This window comes from Notothenia rossii (genome assembly GCF_949606895.1).
Source record: "Notothenia rossii genome assembly, chromosome: 10".
Classification (NCBI taxonomy): domain Eukaryota; kingdom Metazoa; phylum Chordata; class Actinopteri; order Perciformes; family Nototheniidae; genus Notothenia; species Notothenia rossii.
The window spans coordinates 11278350-11301083 of record NC_136908.1 but is presented as its reverse complement, the minus strand read 5'-3'; the positions used below and the strand labels follow the sequence as shown (position 1 = coordinate 11301083).

The 22734-nt window shown below is 39.6% G+C and overlaps 1 protein-coding gene across 1 annotated transcript in view; it reads right to left on the bottom strand.

Moving 5' to 3' along the window:
- The window catches only part of kcnh8 (potassium voltage-gated channel, subfamily H (eag-related), member 8), a gene marked incomplete at its 3' end in the record, with an annotated part of 39398 nt that extends 17655 nt beyond the window's left edge, over positions 1-21743 (bottom strand). The window contains exons 1-8 of the mRNA XM_079654648.1: positions 21565-21743; positions 16428-16559; positions 12654-12781; positions 11721-11958; positions 11442-11599; positions 4599-4803; positions 2187-2396; positions 241-440 (exon numbers count right to left, since the gene is read on the bottom strand). Coding sequence (XP_079510774.1) covers positions 241-440; positions 2187-2396; positions 4599-4803; positions 11442-11599; positions 11721-11958; positions 12654-12781; positions 16428-16559; positions 21565-21694 — 1401 coding nt within the window. The 5' untranslated portion in view covers positions 21695-21743. The remainder of the gene's footprint in view (positions 1-240; positions 441-2186; positions 2397-4598; positions 4804-11441; positions 11600-11720; positions 11959-12653; positions 12782-16427; positions 16560-21564) is intronic.
- Between the last annotated feature and the right edge of the window lie 991 nt (positions 21744-22734).

The window sequence follows — 22734 nt, the reverse complement described above, 5'->3', positions numbered from 1 at the left end:
ATTCTGTTCTCCTCTTCTTGCCCCTGCTTGTCAATCAGGGAAACATCATGCTCCCACATTGTGAAGGATCATGTAGTATTGATCATAATGTCCTTCTTAAGATGAGTTTGAATTTGGGTGATGAGGATTGAGAAATATGTGATCCTTCAAATGAATTATTGATTCCTGTATGCTGTCAAAAACACGAGTTGAATGAAAAAGCAAGGTTAAGATTTATAACAGTTCATGTGTGTGTGGTACCTCGTTGCAGTCGATGCCGTTGTTGACAGACCAGGTGGTCTGAAAATACTCCAGCATTCGCTGCTTCAGGCTCTGCGGCAGGTGATGGACACGTATGAAGTCCTTGAGGTCTTTGGTTCTGGTGTGGTACTGGGACCAGCGAGAGTAAATCCTCTGGATAATGGCCGTCACATTACCAAAGACCAACGCATGCATCAGTGCTGCAGGGGTGGAAAGAGAGGAGAGTTAAAGGAGAGATAATGTAGCATAAGCATGCATTTATCTATTACTCACCTGGTGCTACCTTGAATGTTTTACTCTCATGCCTCCATGATAAGCAAAGAATCCAGAAATGGAAAAATTATTTGGGTAAAGTGTTTTAAAATACTAAAGTTTTAACTTTTAGGGTTTGTAAAAAAAATGGTTGTGTTGATATAGTTTTGCTGTTGTTAACTCTGACCCATTTGGTTTAATACATCAAGACTTTTCTAGGTTTTTCTGATTCTTTTTTCACATTGGAGGCATGCAAGAAAACAAAGTGTTTTTTACAAATACAAGGTACCACGGGGTGAGCAATTGATTTACAAATGATCATTTTGGTGGTAAAGTATTTCTTTAAGTGCTGATTGTAACAACTGCTTGAGTGGAAATTGCAAAACCCCAAATTAAAAAATATGTAATTTCTTATCTGTTGATTAAAATAATAAATATTTCTGCCATGTGAATATAATTAAATATTAGTCCTATTGAAATATTTCTGCAATCAAATAAGCACGCAAACCAGTCAACCAGGTAAACATTACATTAGAATTCATGTGTTGCACCTCTGCACCTCAGAGACAGAAACATCAGTGTCTTTCAGGACTGAGTGGTTCTGATTTGATTGGTATGACAGAAACCTGCCTTTTACTCGCCCACAGATAATATATTCTCCTAATCTTGTTTGGCTTCCAGCTGTGCGGCAACAGCTGACCTAAAAGCCAAGTCAAGTGTCACTGTTGTGCATGACTCCTTTTCTTGTGCCATGTTAACAGTGTTGTATGAGGTAGATCCAATTATTCCTCTTTAGGATTGCAGTTATTACATTCCTTCCACACGTTGACATATACTCGGCTATAAATACGAACAGGTGCTTCGTGTTAGTTTTCATTTCCTGTTAACACACAGGGGATGGGATGGGTGTGGGTTTGTGAAAGCATGCGTCTGTGTGTGTACCTGCCCCCAGGCAGCCAGGGACATTTAACATTTAGCCGAACCAGAGTGGGAAGCGTCTACAGGGAAAACCCAGTCAGTGACCTCCCTTCATACCTAAAAAAACAATCCTGGTGTAATGATGCAGTTTGAACTGGATCACACTATCCTTTAAGTGTTGAGAGAATAATTAAACTATTTAAAATCCCTCTTGGATCAGCTGGAAAAGGCTTTGCCAAAGGTTTATAAAGAGTTGTTTTTCTGAGTACACAAATTGTTTACTTGTTGGAGATACATGTTTCTCACAGGACAGCAATGCTTCAAACAAATGAAGAATATGATGAATTGCTGTAGAAAATGATCCAACAGTAGGTAAAAACACAGTATATCACAGCCCCAAAAACATCAAATATAATAGGAATACACCGTCAGGAAACGTTTTACCGCGCAATTTCTACTTTTACTTTCGATTCTTTTTGCTTATTATAGTAACATACCTTTTCAACAGTAATGTAACAAATGCATGACTTGTACTTGTAGTGAAGTATTTGAAGTATCTCTATGGCTTTGCTTTTACTTAATGACCTAAATACTTCTTCCGCCACAGAAACTAATACTATTGCAATCGGATTTTGTTGATATTGGTATAAAACAAGACATCATGGACAACCAGTTGTGTAAATAAACAGTAAAGGTATACATGCTGTTGTCTGAAGTTAAACAGTGAGAGTCATATTCATATGTGTGCTGCTCGCTGATGTCTATACTCTGTGTACCTCCTATAAGCATGACGCAAATAGAGAAGATCTTCTCGATGTCGGTGTTGGCCGACACGTTGCCAAAGCCCACGCTGGTCAGGCTGCTGAGGGTGAAGTAGAGCGAGGCGATGTAGACGCTGCGGATGGCGGGGCCGTTTCTGGTCCCGTTTACAACTCCTATGGCATAGTACGGAGACTCCAGACGCTTCCCCAACTCATGGAGCCATCCTGGTTTTAGGAGAGGAGATATTCATGGGAAGAAAAGAGATATGGAGAGTTTCAACTGGTACTTATTCCCTTTTTTTGTGATTTCCAATATTGGCCAACCATATGTCAGAAGAGTATGGTCATTAAGAGCCCAACTTGGGGAAATAGTTTTTAAGAAACCTTGTCTGTTCAGAGAATTGTATACAGTAAAGAATAAAAGGAACTATCACAACAAGTGCCTGAATATTATTTGTCATCCCATCATCCCAGAGCTGGGTGCAGTGAAGCGTATTGGATGCAGATAAAAGCTGACTGCATTGTTTCCTAGTTATGCAAACTGTGGTAAGAAGGTCTTTCCTCTGTGCTATATCTAAAACAATGGATTTAGCAGTAGAAGCATATCAGATGCTGTGGAACCAGAACAGATCCCTGGTCAGTTTATTGTGCATGATATCCAGCTGATCCCAGGAGAGCCTCCTGCAGACACTGATGAATGGTAATTGGATGGAAGCCCCTCATAGCTGCCCGACTGCAACACGCATAATTAGGATACGACGCATTAATCCTGCCTCATGCCCCAACCCGTTATGCCATGACACTGAGATGCAGTAATTGGTGGGGAGAAATCTTCATCGTCGTCATGACCCAGTCAATGCTTACCCGGAACCAGTTATGAAGACAATTCGGAGCGAGGTCATTGCAAGCGGTGCAGCTCATTGATACTGACCAGAGACCAGCCCGGGGGGCCTCATTATATTAGGGACTGAGGGGGATACCGAGAGGACTCACGCCATCGCTGAGTCAATATTATTCACACATAAGCACCTGCATGCCAGCACAAACAACTCATGCCTCTCTCAGATTCTCCATTCAATAAGTATTTAACAAACAACTTAGTAATCAATCCAATCCATGTGGAAATCATAACCTAATTTAGTAATTACTGCAGTCCATTTATATACTTGTGTAAAGTGCTTCATTTAATGCTGGTTGTACATAAACACCTGCTATAATAGCTTGAAACCCTACAGCGATGAAATCGATGATGGAAAACACGTCTACAGCTGAATATCACATCTCACCTGCTGAGAGAAAAACCCTGCAGGTTTCACGCATCGATAGCTTTTCAGAACCACGGTTCATTTGGAAATAATGAGCTATGAAACTGTTGTGCACCACAGTATTTATACGTTAACCAAGCCCCAGATATTAGGGGGTTTTATGTCAAAATAAAAAAGGCAATTTTTTTTTCGATAAATGTGATCAATAAAATAATCCAACTTTTTAGCTTTAATTGCTTCAATATGAACAACAAGCCGTGAGCCATTTATCCTATGGTCTTTGCTGATAAAGCCAAGTGTTTCCTCTATATGGATTTAGTTCAGAGCTCGACAAAGCTAGATAATGGATCCCTCAGATAAAACGAAAACACTTTATCTGGCTTCCCCGATTGCACGCTTGTAAAAAGAAAAACACACAAACAATCACATGTGCATCAGAGCAAAACCATCTCTGGCTCACGCTATAGGTATCCATATAAGAGATATACTATTTCAGAACTTCCACACTTGAAGTTTACTGCAAGTAAACTGAGGTTAAATCCCAGATCTACAGAATGTCTCATTTTAAACCATATGAAACTGCACCCAACATACTTGATGCTTTACGGTGCTTTACAACATTAAACAACACCATGCACATGCTTTAAGCACACTTCACATAGAACTTTCACGAAAGCAGCTGCTAATCATTTAGATTCAAACATTTGTGAAGAAACATTCTAATTTCAAATTCACTGCATTTACATCCCTTTGCCAACTGGACGCCCTGTAACTGCATTAACAGTTCATTCACAATGTCGGAGTTTTGTGGGAGAATGTATTCTAGGGAAACTCAAATCAATTTGATAAAAAAAAAAAGTATTTTATTTGCTAAATCTGAATAGAAAATGTTATTATGTGTCATGTTTTATGTTGAATCATAAGATGAAGTGTCGTGTTATCAAATAAATACTACAAACCGGCACACAGAACCCATTCTCTAGAAAATCTCCAACACAGCTTGAATACATATTTCCTGTGTTAACTCAGCGCCTAATGGTACCCCTGGTGAAAGGGCAGGATTGAAGTAATGGGACTCACCACCTCCTTTTAGCTTCCAAACATCAACATCAGAGCTGGGAGTTGTTTTGGTATTGTAATGGTATCATGCTCCTTTACTCACCTATATCCCAGCTGTACGCATTGGCCTCCATCTCCATCTTGCCGATGATGTACCAGATGCAGGCCATCCAGTGGGCTAACAGAGCGAACATGGACATGAGCAGCGTGAGCACCACCGTGCTGTGCTGCGAGTAGCGGTCCATCTTCTGGAGCAACCGCAGCAAGCGGAGCAGACGCACCGTTTTCAACAGGTGGACCACGGACACCTGGAGATAAAGAACAAGGGGAATCTATTCTTAGGGTGTTTTCGTTAACACAGTTATCATTTGTTAAAGAAATACTAACCACACCTGCAAAATGATCACTTATATCAACAATTCCTCCGCTGCCAATTTTGCTTATCTTGCACCAAGAAAAGAATCCCAAAACAGAGAACGTACTGATGATTTTTTTGTTGTTGTGGAGGCTACGTCTAACAACAGTGAATCTTTATCAAAACCTCACAGAGTTTAAGAACTCCCACGCAACTCATGCAGCATTATTCAAGTGAAATTTGTTTAGTTGTATGCTCACTACTTTCCCCAAAAAAAAGTCCTTAAATCTTATTTAATACACTCTTGCATAACAGATCCACACGTACTCCAACAGGATAAATGACACTTTGATTCCACTGAACAAGATGTGTTCACGTTTTTAAATGTATGTTTTGATATAGTGTAAGACTTTTCTTCAGTTTTGATTTAATGTGGAGGCATGTGTCAATAATTCAAGGTACATGTCTAACACTGGAAGCACCATATAAATGATGTACAAACTAAACTGTCAAAAACAATAGGTATTTTGTATCGCACTAAGAACATTCTGCAGGAACAAATACTCTTTATAACAGTCTATTTCTCCCTTACCTTTACTACTGCTCCGAAATATGGGGAAACACGTACTCAACAAATCTACAAAAATTATAACATCTCAAAAAAAAGTATTACGAATAGTCTGTGGTGTTGGTAAATATGAACACACAACTCACATATTGAAAAAACTCAATCTATTCAAATGTGTTGATATAGTTAAGCTTAAAACAGTACTGATTATGCAAAACATTTTCCATAACAAAGTGCCTACTAACATTCAAAAGCAGTTCCAAACCACAGTCAGGAAATACCCAACCAGGCATCCTAGGTACGTCTACACTACAGGCATCAAAAAATGCTTTCAACGCTTCGCCCATTCACTTGAATGGGGTGACGTAGAAGATTTTGAATCTTCGCCGAACTGCATTGTGGGGAGCATGGCATGGCTTTGCAAGCATCACGAGCATCTATCGGCATCAAAAGTTGAACAATGTTCAACTTTTGAAGCTCGATGCTTGGCATCAGCCAATGAAATCCCGTTTATGCAAATCCCGCCAGTGCAAGCGCAGCCAATCAAACCGCGTGCAAGCTGGGAGAGCCAGACCGCAGTTCATTTCCTCATATTCCAAACGAGATATTACGGTAGCAAATCACCCGGTTCTTTACGACCGGAACTATTTACCAGGATACAAACCGGAGGAACCAGGCATGGAGGGAGGTGGCAGAGACAGTGGGTGAAACTGATCGTTTTTTCGCCTGTTTGGAGAGTTTATATCCAGTTTACTTCGTTTTAACATTGCTATTGCTTTGTATGTCGGGGGCGGGAGATTCATGTGATTGGTTGCTCGCAAAAAATCGCCAAGCTTCAGACACGCCCAGCTCCAAGATTTTTTCATGCCTGTAGTGCCCGTCTACACTACAGGCATGAAAAAAAATAATGGACTCCACCCAGACATAATAATGGACTCCAATGGACTCCACCCAGACTCCATATAAAATAATGGACTCCACCGTCTACACTACAGGCATGAAAAAAAATAATGGACTCCACCCAGACCTATATAAAATAATGGACTCCACCCAGACCTTCCAAGTATTACTAGTCATCAACAATTCAAAACTAAAGTAAAAACAATTATATTTGCAGATTACTCCAGCTAACACATATTGGATATTCCCAGTATTATTTATATATATACTTTTTTCGGTAACACTTTACAATAAGACTACCCTTATAAAGGGTTTACAAATAGTTTGTAATTAATTTATTAATTAGGTTGTGAACACTTTATAAATCACTAATAAGCTTTTATAAGACATGAGATAAACAGGGGAACTGTGACCGGTTGCTTGCCAAATAGTGAGCCCACATTTATCTGTACTGCTAAGTCTTATTAGAAATGCTAGTAACTCATTAATAAATGGTGATTTGTTACACACTTTACAATAAGGCTCCCTTTTGGCAACTATAAATGGTAGTAACTCGTAAATAAATGGTCATAAGGAGATGCCAAGAAACATCAAGATGGAAGGGGGGGAATCAACTCAGTGAACAACAGATACCAAGGATGCTGGCTGAGGAAGAAGACGAAGTAAGCTAAGTAGCCAATATAAGGCTTAGTCATCTTGCCAAATAGTGAGCCTGTGTTGATGTATGGAAACTATTTTAGAACTGGTTTATAAATGGTTCTTAATGATTAATAAAGTGTTTACAACCTAATTAATAACCTAATTATAAGCCCTTCATGAATCCTTTATAAGGGTAGTCTTATTGTAAAGTGGTACCCTTTTTTCTTGCCCTGACTTTTATTTGATTTTTTTCCAGTTTTCATTAGTTTTCTTTATTTCGTTGTATTCCTTAATTTCTATACGTTTTTGACTAAATAAATGCCATTGTTATATTGATGCTAATGATGATGCACGGGAGGGCTACTCCCCATAAACTATGCTTCAGCCTTCCCGCGTCTACTCATTTTGTTCATTTGTGTGTATGAATTACGTATACGTTTTTGTATGATTTTAGTAGAATACATTTAAAAAAAAAATAAAAACACAGGGAGATCAAATGATATGCAATATGGTTTCTTGGTGAAGTATACCTTTCCATAGGAATTGCCATTATGTCTCAGAAAAACACATGATTGTCATTCATACGTACTGTATCGTGATCATCTCTCTTTCTACCACAGCTCCTGAGGGCAACATGTGTTTCGTTCCTCACAAAGCAGGGATCAATATAGCAAAAAGTATAACCTCCTTTTCATTTCTGGAGATTTTCTGATGTTCTGCTGAGGGCAAAGTCAGAGAAGCATACACAGATATAAAGAGATTAAAACAGAAACTATGAATGTGAGGAGCAGGCTGCCATCATCTCCCCTCCTTTATACAGACAATACATCTCAGGGGAAGAGCGCTAAACCGCCAAAGCGCACACACACACACACACACACACACACACACACACACACACACACACACACACACACACACACACACACACACACACACACACACACACACACACACACACACACACACACACACACACACACACACACACCCTTGTGATAAAAAGCTCTAAACGGTGCTTAATGGTCTCTCCAAAATTAGAGGCTGTTCAAATTCTCTCAGATTCTAAAACTAGAATTTGACAATTGCTTGCAAAAATCCACAATATGACCCATATGAAACTCATTTCATAAAGGAATACTTGATTACAAAATGACCAAATGGAGCAATCAGGTGCTAGGTCAAAGGTGTGTTTGTTTTGTTAATTCATCTCCAATCTTCAGTATTTCTCTACCCCAGCATCTCCATCTTCTGTCTTTGCGCACAATAACATATCTAAGCTTTTTGCTGCACTCCCCTCGACTGACTTACACTTTAATGATCCCCCCCAAATGTTCCCTTTCACACCTTAACCACGTGTGCTGTTGATGTGATGTGAAGGTCATCCATTGAGGACCTCTCCTCAGGCAGGCAGGCAGGCAGGCAGGCAGGCAGGCAGGCAGGCAGGCAGGCAGGCAGGCACACATACACAAACACACACGCAACATATACCCAATAAAAGGTGACAAACACCCTCCTTGTCCTACATCCTCGTCAATAATAGATGTGTTGTGTGTGTGTGTGTGTGTGTGTGTGTGTGTGTGTGTGTGTGTGTGTGTGTGTGTGTGTGTGTGTGTGTGTGTGTGTGTGTGTGTGTGTGTGTGTGTGTTAAGAGAGATGTTTAAACAATCTGAGCGTTTGAACAAAGCTACTGTAGAAGGAGGCGATGTGAGGACAGTCAGATCCTCTCTCTCTGTCTCTGGTGTTTTATGGCGGTTCCTGCACACTCTTGCTGTGAGAAATATGGAAGTGGTGCAGCATGAGCGGTAATGAAGCCTCCTGCCGAGCCCTGGGGAGAAGCTCCATCTCCTCTCCACCATCTATCACCATCCGGCATCCCACCTATGGAGAGAGCAGGCTGCGCCACGCCCCATTCTTCTCAGCTCACCGAGCAGTGTACGCAGTGTACCCAACAATACCTCTTTCTACTTTCCCCTTCCACTTTTCCACTTCAATCCCACCTCTGACACTCGCATTTCCTCCTCTGATCAGGTGTGACGTTTACATTGAAGTTCTTGATTAACTTACTTGCCCTCAGCTTTTTAAAATAAATGCAATAATAACTTGACAGAAATGCTCATTATTTCTCCCCCTGCAGCCTCGCTCTTAGACAAACCAATCACATCCAAGCCACTGATCATGTATTTTATTGATGGAGTGGTATCGAGCAAATAAGGATGCATGACAATGTTTTCCTATAGTCCTCCAGGCCCAGGAGCTTTAACAATAACTGTAGCAGTTAAGCATAGCGAAACAATTTCTGTTTTTGATATTACAGTATATCACTGCAGGGGTCTAGTGGTTGTGTAACAGTTGTAAATATGCAGTGGGGTTTATTTGTATAATCACACAAATTCTGTGTTTTATATTAAGTAATTCTGTGTTCTTCATTTGATTGAATGTTCAATACCTTGTGAGGACTCCCCCCCCCCCCTCTATATATTGTGCCCCTCACGTTTCCTCTTCCCTTTTTGTAAGTGTTCCACGTGAGAGGAGTCACTGTGAGGGAAAGCTAATATAAGGATGATTGTTATATCTTTTGTCAGATTGTCAGTAATAAAACTGAGATCGTCAAAACTGTATGCTGGCTCGGGTCATCCATGAACAACGCAAAACACAATGCAGAGAACGCTTAACGACACCGGTTACACTTGCATTATCTTATTACTGACCACTCTTTCAATATTATTTGTGTCTTCAAATTACGAGATATGGATGATTAACCAGTTATTTAAAACTTAAGAAGTAGACAGGAAGTATAGAGAGACAGTCAAAATGAACTTCTCCAAAAATAGGAAAAACTTGAGATCAGGTGAAGGGATAATCATAGTAATTGGGAAAACTTGAACTGAAATAAAGAATATATTATACTATGGAAATGAGAAACAAAATGTGGTGACCAGTTTCTAAGGTTACACCAGAATAATCTTCCTCTAAGTTCCTATTTTTATATCTTTAAAACAGGTGAAAAAAGGTTTTGTTGAAATCCCTCGTAAAATAAATTCGCTTGCAAAAAATGAAACCTGGCAAAACGTTTAGGAAGGGTTTAAATGGGTTCACCTGATAGGAGAAGAAGAAATGGGACACAACAAAAACTAAAAGGTAGACGAACAGCAGGGAGACGCCGTGCTGAGGCCCCTTGGCTTATTTTGGTAAATGATGTCCTCAAAGGGGACATCAGCCTGAATGCTCCGTCCTTAGAGGAGACATCAGAAACGAACCGGGTCCTCCCGCTCTGCCAGGCGGCGGCAGGGGAACATGTGGCCCACTGGCCCTTTACCCAAATCTGCACCTACTGGCATGTGGTCTTTCCATGAATAGAGTCTGAAACCAAAAAGGAAGCTTTGCCTGGAGCAGCACTAACAATATCGATTGCTATTTTCATATCTGTTGTTCTATCGATTCAAAGCACATACACTACATAAATGTCACTTTACTTATTGATATATTTTACAACAGGGAAGTTATTGTTTCCTAGAATTAGAACACATTTAATCTAATGAACTCTGTCAAATATCAAGCAATGTGTCACTTCCTTTTTTGTGTTGTCATGATTGTTGTGAGCCTTATTTTGAAAAAGAGACTTTGTTCATTTTAGTCTTTCACTGATTAAATAGCATACAGATACAGATAAGTACAAAGTAAATAAGTACTACAATACTTATTTAAATCTGTAATTATCTGTGTGTGTTGTGCCTAATGTTGTATACATCTATTAAATCGTGTCCAATTACATTTCGGTATATCTAATGTTGATAACTGCAGTGTATTGTAAAGCTAATGTAATTGTGGGTTGTGCGTAAGTAGTGTTGACTTGTAAATATATACACTTTTACACTCATCCATGTAAGAAAGATGAGCTAATGGGGATTCCAATAAACAATTTGAAATATATATCAATTACATGAAATCCAATGTTGTATATTGGCCTGTTAACACCATATCTTTCTTTAAACACAGAAAGCAAAAACCAGCCATAAGCCACCAATAAAAACCTCCCTATTGTGTAGTAGTGCTTGGTGTGAAATCACTCAGCCAGGGACGAGACAAGAACGTCCGCCTAATTGCTGCAGATCTTTGATTCTTCCTCCATTCAAGTATTCTTAAGGGGACCATGTGTGAGTCTCCACCAGAACAGACACTGGTTTTAATGATACAGATTTGATTGTTTTCTCTGTCCTTGTACAGTATGTGGAATCAATACACAGAATCACAATCTATTATGAAAAGTCAAATGTGCTGGAGGTGATGCACTTTATAAGCAACCAAGAACGGATAGGGGTAATCCATTCATCCCAAAGATTTACATTTTTCTTCAATACTATTCGATGTGGTTCACTTCCCTTCTCTCATTTGGTTCTTATCTATTCAATGCACAATCTGAATGTGTTGTTGCTCACCAAATATGCTCTGTGTTAAACCCAGGGGGGGCCATGGCTACTCACCACGCTGACTTTGAAGGCATAGAGCAGGTCAAAGGGCAACGCGGCCACCAGGTCGATGATGAACCATGTGGTCAGGTAATGGATGCAGATCTGCCGAGCGTCAAAGATCACCTGGCCCGACTTGCTGACGTAACTCGTGCGAAAATTACAAACAATATCTGGCAGAAAGACAGACAAATGGAGTCAGGTGTTGGTTATTGAATCCAGATTATTACGATAACAGATCAACGTTAAATGAGATAATAGTCTATATAAAGAAATTGTAATTCTGCAACTAACCTATGATGAAGAGTATCTCCACGGCGATGTCGCTGACGGTCGTGCTGCGGGTCAGGTCGTCGTCATCCCCGATGAAGCACACGTTGTACGGCACCGTCACAGCAACGTAGAACGTGGCCAGTAAAATCAGCCAATCCCAAGCAGCTTTGAACGTGCTGTAGTGAAGTAAGATGCATTTGGACTTCTTGGCCTCTGCTACCTTGTACTCTGGCAGGGCCGGCGGGTCCCCAAACACGTTCTGGACAAGGTAAGAAAATAGGACAGTCTGTCAAAATGACCTGTTGCATATGTGGTAAACAATAACATTAGATTTTGTTTTGTGTGGCCTCTAGTTCTAATGGCTACATGTTTGTGTGTGTGGTTTTAACACAAGGGTGCACTATACTTAAAATAAGTGGGAGATAATTACATAAAAAGAACACTATAGCTACACCCATTATGTTTTAATAAAATGACATCGATGTTGAACCATATAGGGTCAGCAGATACTTCAACGTCATCATTTATATTCCTTGAGTCTTCTGAATTACCAGAAAAAAAAAAACTAAATTGTAATATATGTATACATATAATTAGATATGTAATTTTTTTTAACCGAATAGAATATGTTGGCCATATCACCCAGTCCGAAGGAATCCTAATATCTGTTTTCTCTTTAACCGTTAAGTTTAAAAAAAAACATCTGATGGGATTACATTTATGTTATTTCTCATTTATTGCAGTTCCTAATAAAGAGCATCAGGTGGTACAACATGTTTTGTTCACTTTGTAAACCCTGTACACAGTATTTCTGCTCTGCCCCCTGCACTTCCATTGTGTCGACTACACTTCAATAACAGCATTGATCTTTTCACTCCCTGTATGACAGTCCTCAAACATCCTTTTTGAACGCCCTGGTATGACCTTACACCCTGCCCTGTTGTTAGACGATACCTTGTTGAGTTTAATCTTCCCCTTCTCTCTGCTGTGGAGGTGACCAGAGATGTGGTAGAGCACCGTGTTTCCCCGCATACGAGCCGAGCTGAATGCAGATCCTGTTTTCACCCTGCCGCGCCGTCGCTCTGTAAACACACACAAACACACAAAGCTTAGTACACATCCCCCCCTGCAATACTTTACCCCCCAATGTTAACTCCTGATGAGTGAACCAGTCATTAAGCTTGATGAAATACATAATATTCGGTTCTGAATGAGGAATCATGAATATTCAACAGGAAGGATGTCATTTCTGAGTAAATTGCAGGATTTCAAAGCAAAACTGTCATGTTGCTTTTTAAAAAGTCAAGTATCCTGTTGGGTCTTACATTATTCAGCTATACATATTAGTTGATGTTTTGTTGTGTAAACACTTTCTCTAGCTAAACTGCAATTTTCCAGCTTTAATAACTTTCTACTGGAGCCAGTCAAGTTTAGTAGATTTCCTGTGGTACAGTAGATTGCAATGTGCGTGTGTGCGTGTGTGCTTGTGTATTTCTTCCAAGAGTATTGTAGTTGTAGATAAAGCAGATAGTGTAGGAGTGAAGTGTTCAGAGTGAGGAGATGGATAATGGGAGAAGGCACTTTATTGCTGAGCCCCATTCTCTCTGTTGTGAACCCACAGGAAAGGACTAAGGCCAGATTGGCTTGAGGGGGGATAATGGCAATAACAAAGCTGGAGAATGGAAGTGATAACTGCTTTTGAGTGTCCTTTGGAAAGTGTGTGCATCCTGGTGTGGGTGTGTGTGTGTCTGTGGACCCCAGACGACGCAAACAGACAGGGTCCATCCATAACACAGAGCAGCCTTGGGGGACGCGACACGGCAGGCGCACAGAGACAGAGACATGCTTATTTTTAGATCTAATGAATTTCCTTCTACTTTTATAGCGTTTCTTATAGGGGTAGAGGGGGGATATAGGTGGGGAGGGGGTGGGTGTCGTGTAAAACGGGGAAGGCCGAAGCCATGTAGGGCAGATAGCGGAGTTGGGAATTGGTGTCTACTGTAAAAGCAGCTGGAATAGATGAGAAACAGGGATTATGGAGAGAAAATGGTGAGGAAAGGACAGAAAAAGGAGACAGGTGAGACAGACTGGGTTTCCCCCTTTTTGCTAACACTGTCTACGTTGTCGTGACCAGGAGCTAACTGGGTCACATCTGAGGCGTGTGTCCGTCCTTCAAAGGCTTCCCCAGTGTGGATAGAAATGCTCCATTGATGATGACATGCTCTTTTCTGAATTTAAAACCAGGAATTTGCTTTGGTGCAAAATCAAACCTTAGTAAAAAAACTTATATGGCAAGTTTATTCTTTTGCCCCTTATGTATTCAAGTCCAAACATTTCAATTTTGTTGGAAATGTTATCTCAATTGCCATTTACCAAAGACATCAAACTTTTCCAAAGAAAAACAATTTTGTTTCCAAAGAAACAAATACTGTATATTATAAAATAAAACAAAAGAACAAAAAAACATTCGAAAAAAATGTTACAAAGAATGTGTACAAGAAACATACACAGAAAATGGGTAAAACACAATTAATGAAAAATTCAAACACATTTACAATACATACAAATTCAAAGTTGTAATAGCTGTGCAAAAGGATTGTCTGAGGAATATTAAAAGGTACAAAGTATTAAAGAATATGTATTTAAATTGATGTATCGTCCCAAAAAGGAGAATTTATGTAATACAAAGACACACATTTAAATGATTTAATTCATGGCTGCAATGTTTCACAAGCCAGATTTAACTGACTTAAACAAACAAACGAGTACACCCCTTTCCAAATATACACAGAGAACGTCATAAAAATGCATACGTTTCGAAAAATTCACATATTCTCATTTAGAGCAGCTTGTCAGACCCAGACTCATAATTAGGGGTCTGGGCAGACTCAGTCTATGCTGCTGCATCATCCTTTTTCTATGAAAAGCATTTCATTATATGGGCAAAAATAACTTTGCTGCATGCTTCCTGTTTCCTCTTCTTTCAATGAGAGTAATTAGGCATATCCAGAGGAGGCAGGTCTGAGATGAGAGCCTGGTTTGCTGACTTAACAAACACACACTGACCTTCTGTCAGGCTTTGACGGTGGCTTTTGCTTAGGTTTTGACCTTCAGGTAAAGCTTTGAGGAAATTGATTTTGAGGACATTGCTTGTAACTTTGCTTCCTTTAGATGCTCTGTGCGACGAAAAATAATTGACAATACAATACTGGAGGGCAAAAAAGCGAGGTGAAGTTCTAACAAAGATATCATAGCAGTCAGCACAACAACAATACACCTTCATCCCCATTTTGTTCCTACCATTCATAGAACAATAAGACATTTCAATGGCTAACCTACAAAGAGATTAACAAATTCTCAAATATAATCAAATATTACAACAAATATTAACTCCGATAACAGAAAGGTGTGTCTTTATAATCTAGGGTATGGAGGTAAACCCACGGGCGGTTGCAAATTGATCGTTTGCTAACAGGAGCGAAGGGATTGCCCATCATCCTCCCTCAAATTGCCTGCTGCCGTCAAATCCATATTGAAAAAAATATGTATTGCTACCTTAAATATGTTCATATCGCATCATAAAATGCTAATTTAAAACACATGTATGTGTCCTACATGAATTGTTCTTTTCAATACAACATCCATTTTCTGTTGCTGCACTCAAAACAGTTTCTACTGTTAGGGTAAGTCTTGGTGAAATAAAAAAGTCTATAACCCTTTAAATCATGACATTTATTTCTTTAGTAATACATTTCCTACCCACTACCAAGTCTACATAACACATTTTTGCACTTTGCAGCACCTTCATCTACCCCCACTTCTGTGGCGAAGTTATGTTAGCATACTGTAGTATTAAGCACATGTGGTTTTAGCATGCTAACACAAGTATTTTCAATATGCAAACTGTGCAGTCACAATGTTAAGCACTTACTTAATTGATGTCTTATTCCATTCCATTACATCTTTTAGTTTAGTTTAAGTATGTGTTTGCTAATGCTCACATCCACATTACCTGCTGGTCATGGGTCCCCACTGTCAAACACGAAATGGAATCTTCCAATGGGATTTATAGTGGAGGTATCTTAGACTGTACCATGAGTGGAGCACACAGGGGGATTTTCATAGTTTTAATACTCAAAACAATATATATTTATTATATTTTTGTGATGGGAAAGTTTGAATAATGATTTAGAAAGTGTTTTGTTGTTTTACAAAGATATTTGACTTTGAATGTAATTGGTTTAACTTTGCACTAACTTGGTTTGTCTGTAGGAGGGGCTTCATGTTTAAATTCAAGAGGTATAAGCTTCACATGCTTTGCTCATCTTTGGGTTCAACTTCTACGGTTGTTGTCTAAGGTTGGTTGTTGTTCTCTCATACTCTTTTCAAAAGTTTGAATTGTTTATTAACCTTTGTATATATTTTCCTTATGTACAACCTCTCTAGAACCAGGCTGAACTGCCTCTTCGTGTAATGTTAATAACAACAATGTCATGTTTCAATCGAGCCTTAGGATTTATTTGTATCTATAAAAAGTGCCAACGCTTTCCTGTGGTAGTTTGCAATGGCCCTTATATTACCAAAATCCATATGCTGAACAAAGAGGTAAACAAGTTTGTTTATATAACCTGTGTGCAATCCTCTTGTTTAGCAACGATTAGAATCGCTTAAACATTAACAACCCACATCCTACATACATAGTACACATATGAATATTTACACACTGACCTTCTTTCTTGTCCCCTAGGATGGCTTTGGCTTTAGTGTCAGTGGTGTCCTTAAAGGAAGCCAGAAAGAGCACCACGTCTCCCTTTTCATTCTTAATTGGCACAATGTCGAGCAGGCACCAGAACAAAACAGCTGGAAGAGAAAGAAAACTGTTAACCCTTTAAACACCATCTTTGATATATATGAATGAAGGGTTGTGTGTGTGTATAGCAACAGTTTCACAGATCCCCAGACTTATTAGTGAGCCTTTCTACAGCTGTAAGTCCCTGAGGAGAAGCAGAGCCTTTAAATAGACGTTGCTGCTCCCCAGGCACAGCAAGAGATGAACCCATCTCTGAGGCCCCGTCTCCTAATAAATGGACTGCTTTTTCAGAGGAGCTGTAGGTCAGCATGTTTGATTCTGCAGCAGTGTTACTAGGGCTTATTACGACATAACTTTTAAAAAGTTTCATTAATATTTGAAAGGAAACTTCATACTACAATATATAACTTAATTTACAGATTTGCTTTTACCTTTAGTTAGTTAGTATTGCTTAACAAGGGAGTGTATACCTTAATCCACCATTACAGGGTCCATAAACACACACAAAATGCTAATGTTTCAGTGTCGGCTAGATGTGTACAGTGAATATAATATGCAATTGTTCACCAACAAATTCTCCATATTAACTTAAATATTTGAACATATATATCAGTGTCTTAAAATATGTTACGGTGCTGTAGTGCTGCACGATTAATCGAAAAAAGATCGTGATCGATTCAGACACCTATGCGATCTCATTTCTAAATTACGGCGATCCTATGACGTCATGCTGATTTTTTAAAAATGTTTTATTATTTTGCTTCTGAATAATACCAACTTGCAATGTCAATCATACTCAAACGATGTAAAGCAAATATACTCTATGCATTTAACATTAAAGTACCATGATCGCATGCAAGGAGTGTTCTGTCTGTCTCTCCTCCTCCATACTTGCCAACCTTTGGACCTCAGAAATCGGGAGCATTTCAAAATGCAAAATGGGGGGGGGGGGGGGGGGTGCTAGTGGATCGCCGGAGCTGTTAGATTAACATTAACATGTTTATTGTAGCTGTAAGTGCACTGACTTGCGGCCTGTAGCACCGTCCTTGATGGAGCATATGTGTGGGCTAGACCTGTATTTTACAGGAAAGGACTGAGCAGAGAGTAGAGCAGTCGTCGATTCTTGTTCTGTTTTCTGTGAATATCTGCCTCACCCTCTCAGACTTTGAGTTGCGCGCGCTACTAAAGAGACGTGTTACCATGGAAACCAAACAATGGTGTAGCTGTATTAAAGTCCGAGTGGAAACAGTCGTGTTTAAATCTGATTTGGTCAGAAATCGGGAGAAATATGACCCCGGGAGAGGGCAATGAAATCGGGAGTCTCCCGCGAAAATCGGGAGGGTTGACGAGTATGTCCTGCTCTCATGCAGTGTTAACGCTGCAGCCACTAGTGTTGCCAGTTTTTGCGGAAGGAATAAGCAACTATGAAAACAAGCGCAAAAGAACATGAGCACTTTAAACCTATTTATGTCGGTACGGCTATTTGAAAATAAATATCTACAAGCTCACAACCGCAACAACCATTATTACAAGCAACTTTACAGAAAGATAAGCCCAATGTGGCTTATAATAAGTATACCTGGCAACACTCACTGACTGCATCACGTGAGGGCAGGAGCCGGCAGTATGTTTACAGAAGCGTTAGCATTAGCACTGATTAGCAAAGAGTGACGAGAGCGACTAGTAGTTCAAGAAAAACAGAAATGAGTGACACAGAAAGAGTGACGATGAGGTCGAGGACAATGTTTTTGCTACAAGAAACTGAGACTTGGTTTTAAGTCAAGCACTTTGATTTTGATGGTGTCTGTTTAAAGCCACAATAGTTGGCTCCAGGTGCCACATTTTGAATGTAGTAATGTTTGTTCAGTATTCAGCAACTACAGAACTACTAAAGACAAAGTTATGTTTTTGTTACAAGAGAGACAAATGTTGTCTGTTTAAATTCATTGTACTCCCGTGACGTCTAAGAGTAAGAGTGCAATAAATATTTTCATTGAAACGATGATAATCGTGTGAGAATCGTGATCTCAATTCTTATGGAGGAAAATCGTGATTCACATTTGAGCAAGAATCGTGCAGCACTACGGTGCAGTCAAATGGTCACAAATCGATGACTAAAAAGCATTTGAAAATACACATGGGTTTTACTTCATGTTAGTAAAAAGGCTACAGTTTGCTGTTTCTGTATGTTTTTGTTTTTCACATGCCTCTTACCTTAAGAGAGTAACTTGCCTACTCCTATATCAATTCTCAACAGATGTCTCAGATGTTAGACACTATTCTCTATAAAAAGTGGATAGTGTTGCTTCTATGTCTATGTTTCGACCGTTAATCTATTTCTTTTAGATCCCTAATTCCTTCCTTTTTTAACTTCTGTGCTCACTTTCTAACTAATACCCATAAGGAAACCATAACTTATGTGGTGCTTCTTAATCTTTCCTTTATCACCTTTTCAATATGATCTGTATCTTGCACCAACTTTTAATCTCTTTAGAATATTCATGTAAAAGGAACGAATGTTGAGGACTAGAGCGTCTGAGTGTTTTTGGCCTTGTTAATTAATTAAGCACAGTTAATTAAGTCTAATTCACATCATGCTGTGGCATATGCGCGACAGTTTTGGGCATAAGGGTATTTTCATGTTTTGTCTTTGATTGATGATTAAATGAATTCCAGTTTTATAGGTCAACTCGACTCTTTAGCTCTTCACCTTTCAAGCTTTGCCCTTACATTTCTGTTATCACATAGATTCCTCAATGTGTTCAAGGTCATGGTCTACCTTCCATTCATTTCTATTCAAATGAACTGCTGATGGAGAGGGATTTCCCACGGAGTTCCCTCCCCTCACTGCTTAAATATTCCCTGCCTGGTGATGACTCAATCAGTGTTTTTGTGTGTGTGTGTGTGTGTGTGTGTGTGTGTGTGTGTGTGTGTGTGTGTGTGTGTGTGTGTGTGTGTGTGTGTGTGTGTGTGTGAGAATATTTGCATGCCTGTGAGACGAGGCAGCACTATCAAGCACACAGCGAGAGAAAAGAGCGTCCCTGATTGCGAGAACACAGATTCCTCTTTTCTCCGACTGACAGATGGAGGAGAAACCAAGTCAATCAGATAGGTTTACTTTTCAGTACTCCGCTGTGCCAGACAGAACGAGCGGGATGAGACAACATGAAAAGGCAAAGGCAGGGGAAGAAAGAAACAGCAAAATACTGTAGGCATGGGAGACAGACAGACAGACAGACAGACACAAAATGTTCTACATTATGTGAAAAAGTAAGAGGGATGGGTGAAAGGAGAGACAGATTAAAGGTAACAAAAGGAAATGGGGAAAGTGATAGGAAAATATCTGTATGTGTGGGAGGCTGGGCGGGCGGGGGGGTGATACAACAAAGAAGGAGACACTGTGGTGTAGACAGTCACATCTGTGGTGGTATTAGCTGAGCTGTGCCTATGCAAACTGCTCTGAGTCATCTACGAAATCTGCTTTATGAATCAAAGAAAAATCAGAAAAGTGGCACACAACTGAATCATGCACATACCATAACGCCTGCATGAGACATGTATAGAATAGCAAACAGTAGCCTACCATAGACATTCCTCACAGATGTTGAGAAAGCAATCTCCCAGCTTGATTTACAGTAGTAGTTTTTATTAAGATTTGCTTTGCTTTCTCATTTTTATTGAGATTCAGGATATGTATTGAATCTAGTAACATGACATGATTAATATGAAATAACTAAAGTGTGTTTGTACAGCGAAAAGTATTTAAAAGGTTAAAAATGCACGTGTTGAGGAGCATTCATGATAACAATAGAAAGACCTACAATTCAACTTTTGCATACATTTCCCCGCTGTGGGATCAGGTATTGATCTGAAGAGAAATCGGGTTTTTTTCTTTATAATTACTATAAATATAGTTTTTATTTGTATTACATTATGATTTATTTATTTTAAAAAGAACAATTGTGCAAAGCTTTACATTTCCTTTTTATCCTGTTAATGTTAATTAAATAATCACTTCAACGTCAGCCTCATGCAGTGCCGTGTGCATCATCAGTCTGATCATCAGGCTTGGAGTTTGCTCAGTTGTCATAGAATTCAATTGCAACCATTTCCATTTTTCTGCAGCATGTTTATTATTTTCTGTCTGTGTTTGCACAAAAGCTGAGATTGAAATGCCAAACTTGTCAAAAACAAACTTCTGTGTGGAGTGATCAAGAGTTCCCAAAACAGCTACTAAAGGGACCTTGTAATGAAACCATTTCATCAACATGTTTCAAAATCGGGAATGAGCTTTCAATCTCAATCCATAGTTTTGTGAAAGCTTGCAGTGCTGATACGGTATAACAAACTGATTTCCCTTGATTTGTGTCAGAGCAGCTTTACAAACACAATTGCTCCCCAGCTTGATTTAAAAATAAAATAGGAACATGAAGCATAAAAGTGGAGCAAACTCTGCAATATCCGTGCAAGGGCACATGGCACCATCCCACATCACAGCAAGCATGTATCTGCTGATGCCGAGACGTGCTCATTATTTACTTAATTTTGTTCCCTGGCCAGCAGGCTTATCAATGAGGCACAAACCCAACCATACCACCCCACGGCTCGCTGCTGGGCTCAGTGTAATCGAAGGAGACAGGGTTAAGGAGTCACTATCTGACAGCTATGAAAGTTTAATGCGTCTCAGCGTTAAATAATAACTGGGTTTTTTGTGTGACTGATTGCTTTGTTTAATCACCTTTTAATGACAATGGGAAAGTAAAAAAAGTTATACATCAATTAATTCAGCCATCCCCTTCATCTATCCATGGGTCCATCTATGCCAATTTAAATGTGACTTCTTCAGAAATAGCCACAGAGAACTGCCATTCATTTATGGAAATACACAGGCAACCTCCAACATGGTAATCACTGTCTGTGCACTCTCTAATGGCTTTCTGGGCTTCTCTACTTGCCTTGGTTCTAAAATGTAATTGCTAAATGACTCAGGAAGTCACCAAACCTAGGTTTTATAATATTGTGTTTTACTTTCTGACTTGGCATCCCCGAGCTTACCTGTCTTTTTGTAGAACGTGATCTCATCTTTAAACTCCTTTCGCTCCTCCAGGGCTTCGTCGATGCCGAGGATGATGCTTTCGCTGGTCTCTGGCCCATATAAGAACTTACAGGCACAACTCTTCTGCATGACCTCGGCCCGGGAGAAGCCTGTAAGCTCACAGAAGCCATCGGAGCAGTAGACGATAGGAAAGCCTTTGGAAACCTGTGCATTGGCCAGGATGAAGTTGCTGTCTGCAGGAGAAAAGCAAAGAAGACGTGAGGTGAGATGACGACAAAGACCTCAGGTAATTACTTTATTCTTGAGGTTTTTTGTGGTGTTCTTCCGGTTTTTCCTGCTTATCCACTTTTAGACAAACCCATGGATATATGTTGTGTCCCTGAGTTTAAATGAATAATGAGCAGTGAGGATACACACTGTTAAACTTCCCTATTTCAAATATATTCACACTGAATGCAGACAGTGACATAAAAAAACCTTGAGTGTGTTTTTCTGACTCAAGGCAAGAAGGAAAAATTCTCCCAGCAGACCAACTATGGTTTTAAACTCTTCATTATTCTGCATCTTGAAGAGTCCCTAGGGGCCCAAATAAGTCAACCATGACTCTATAGCACTGCAAATATCTGGAAAAGCTAAATAAGAATATGATTAATTAACACTGGTAATAGTAAACATTACCAAGATATGTCGTGTGTTTAGACTTCAAGCATGAAAACTGCTATAAGTTTGTTTTGTGCACTTGGGAGCAGCACACACATCGTCACTTAAATCATGATCACATTTGAGCTAATAGTTGCATATTTCACATCTAACAGAGATGGAGCAACATCAACATGTATTAGTAGTTGTATATCTGATCACCCGGTAAATGCAAGTCCGCTATTCACTTTCTTTTAGCTCTGTTTTGTTCTCCACCAAGCCCTGAGAAAAATATATGGCTCTTTCGCGACTGTGGATGTGTTGTAGTACGGTGGTCTTTCAATCAGTGGTCAACATGTTGATGTACTGTATCCTTGGGCTTATCCCCAAGTTGCTCCCAATGGCACGGTCAACAGTGTGTGAATAACCCTGAACAGGTGGCACCTTTATGGCAACCACTGCCTCCATATGAAATGGGTGAACGCCGACTTCTTTATGTAAAAAGCGCCTTGAGGAGTCTTAAGACTGGA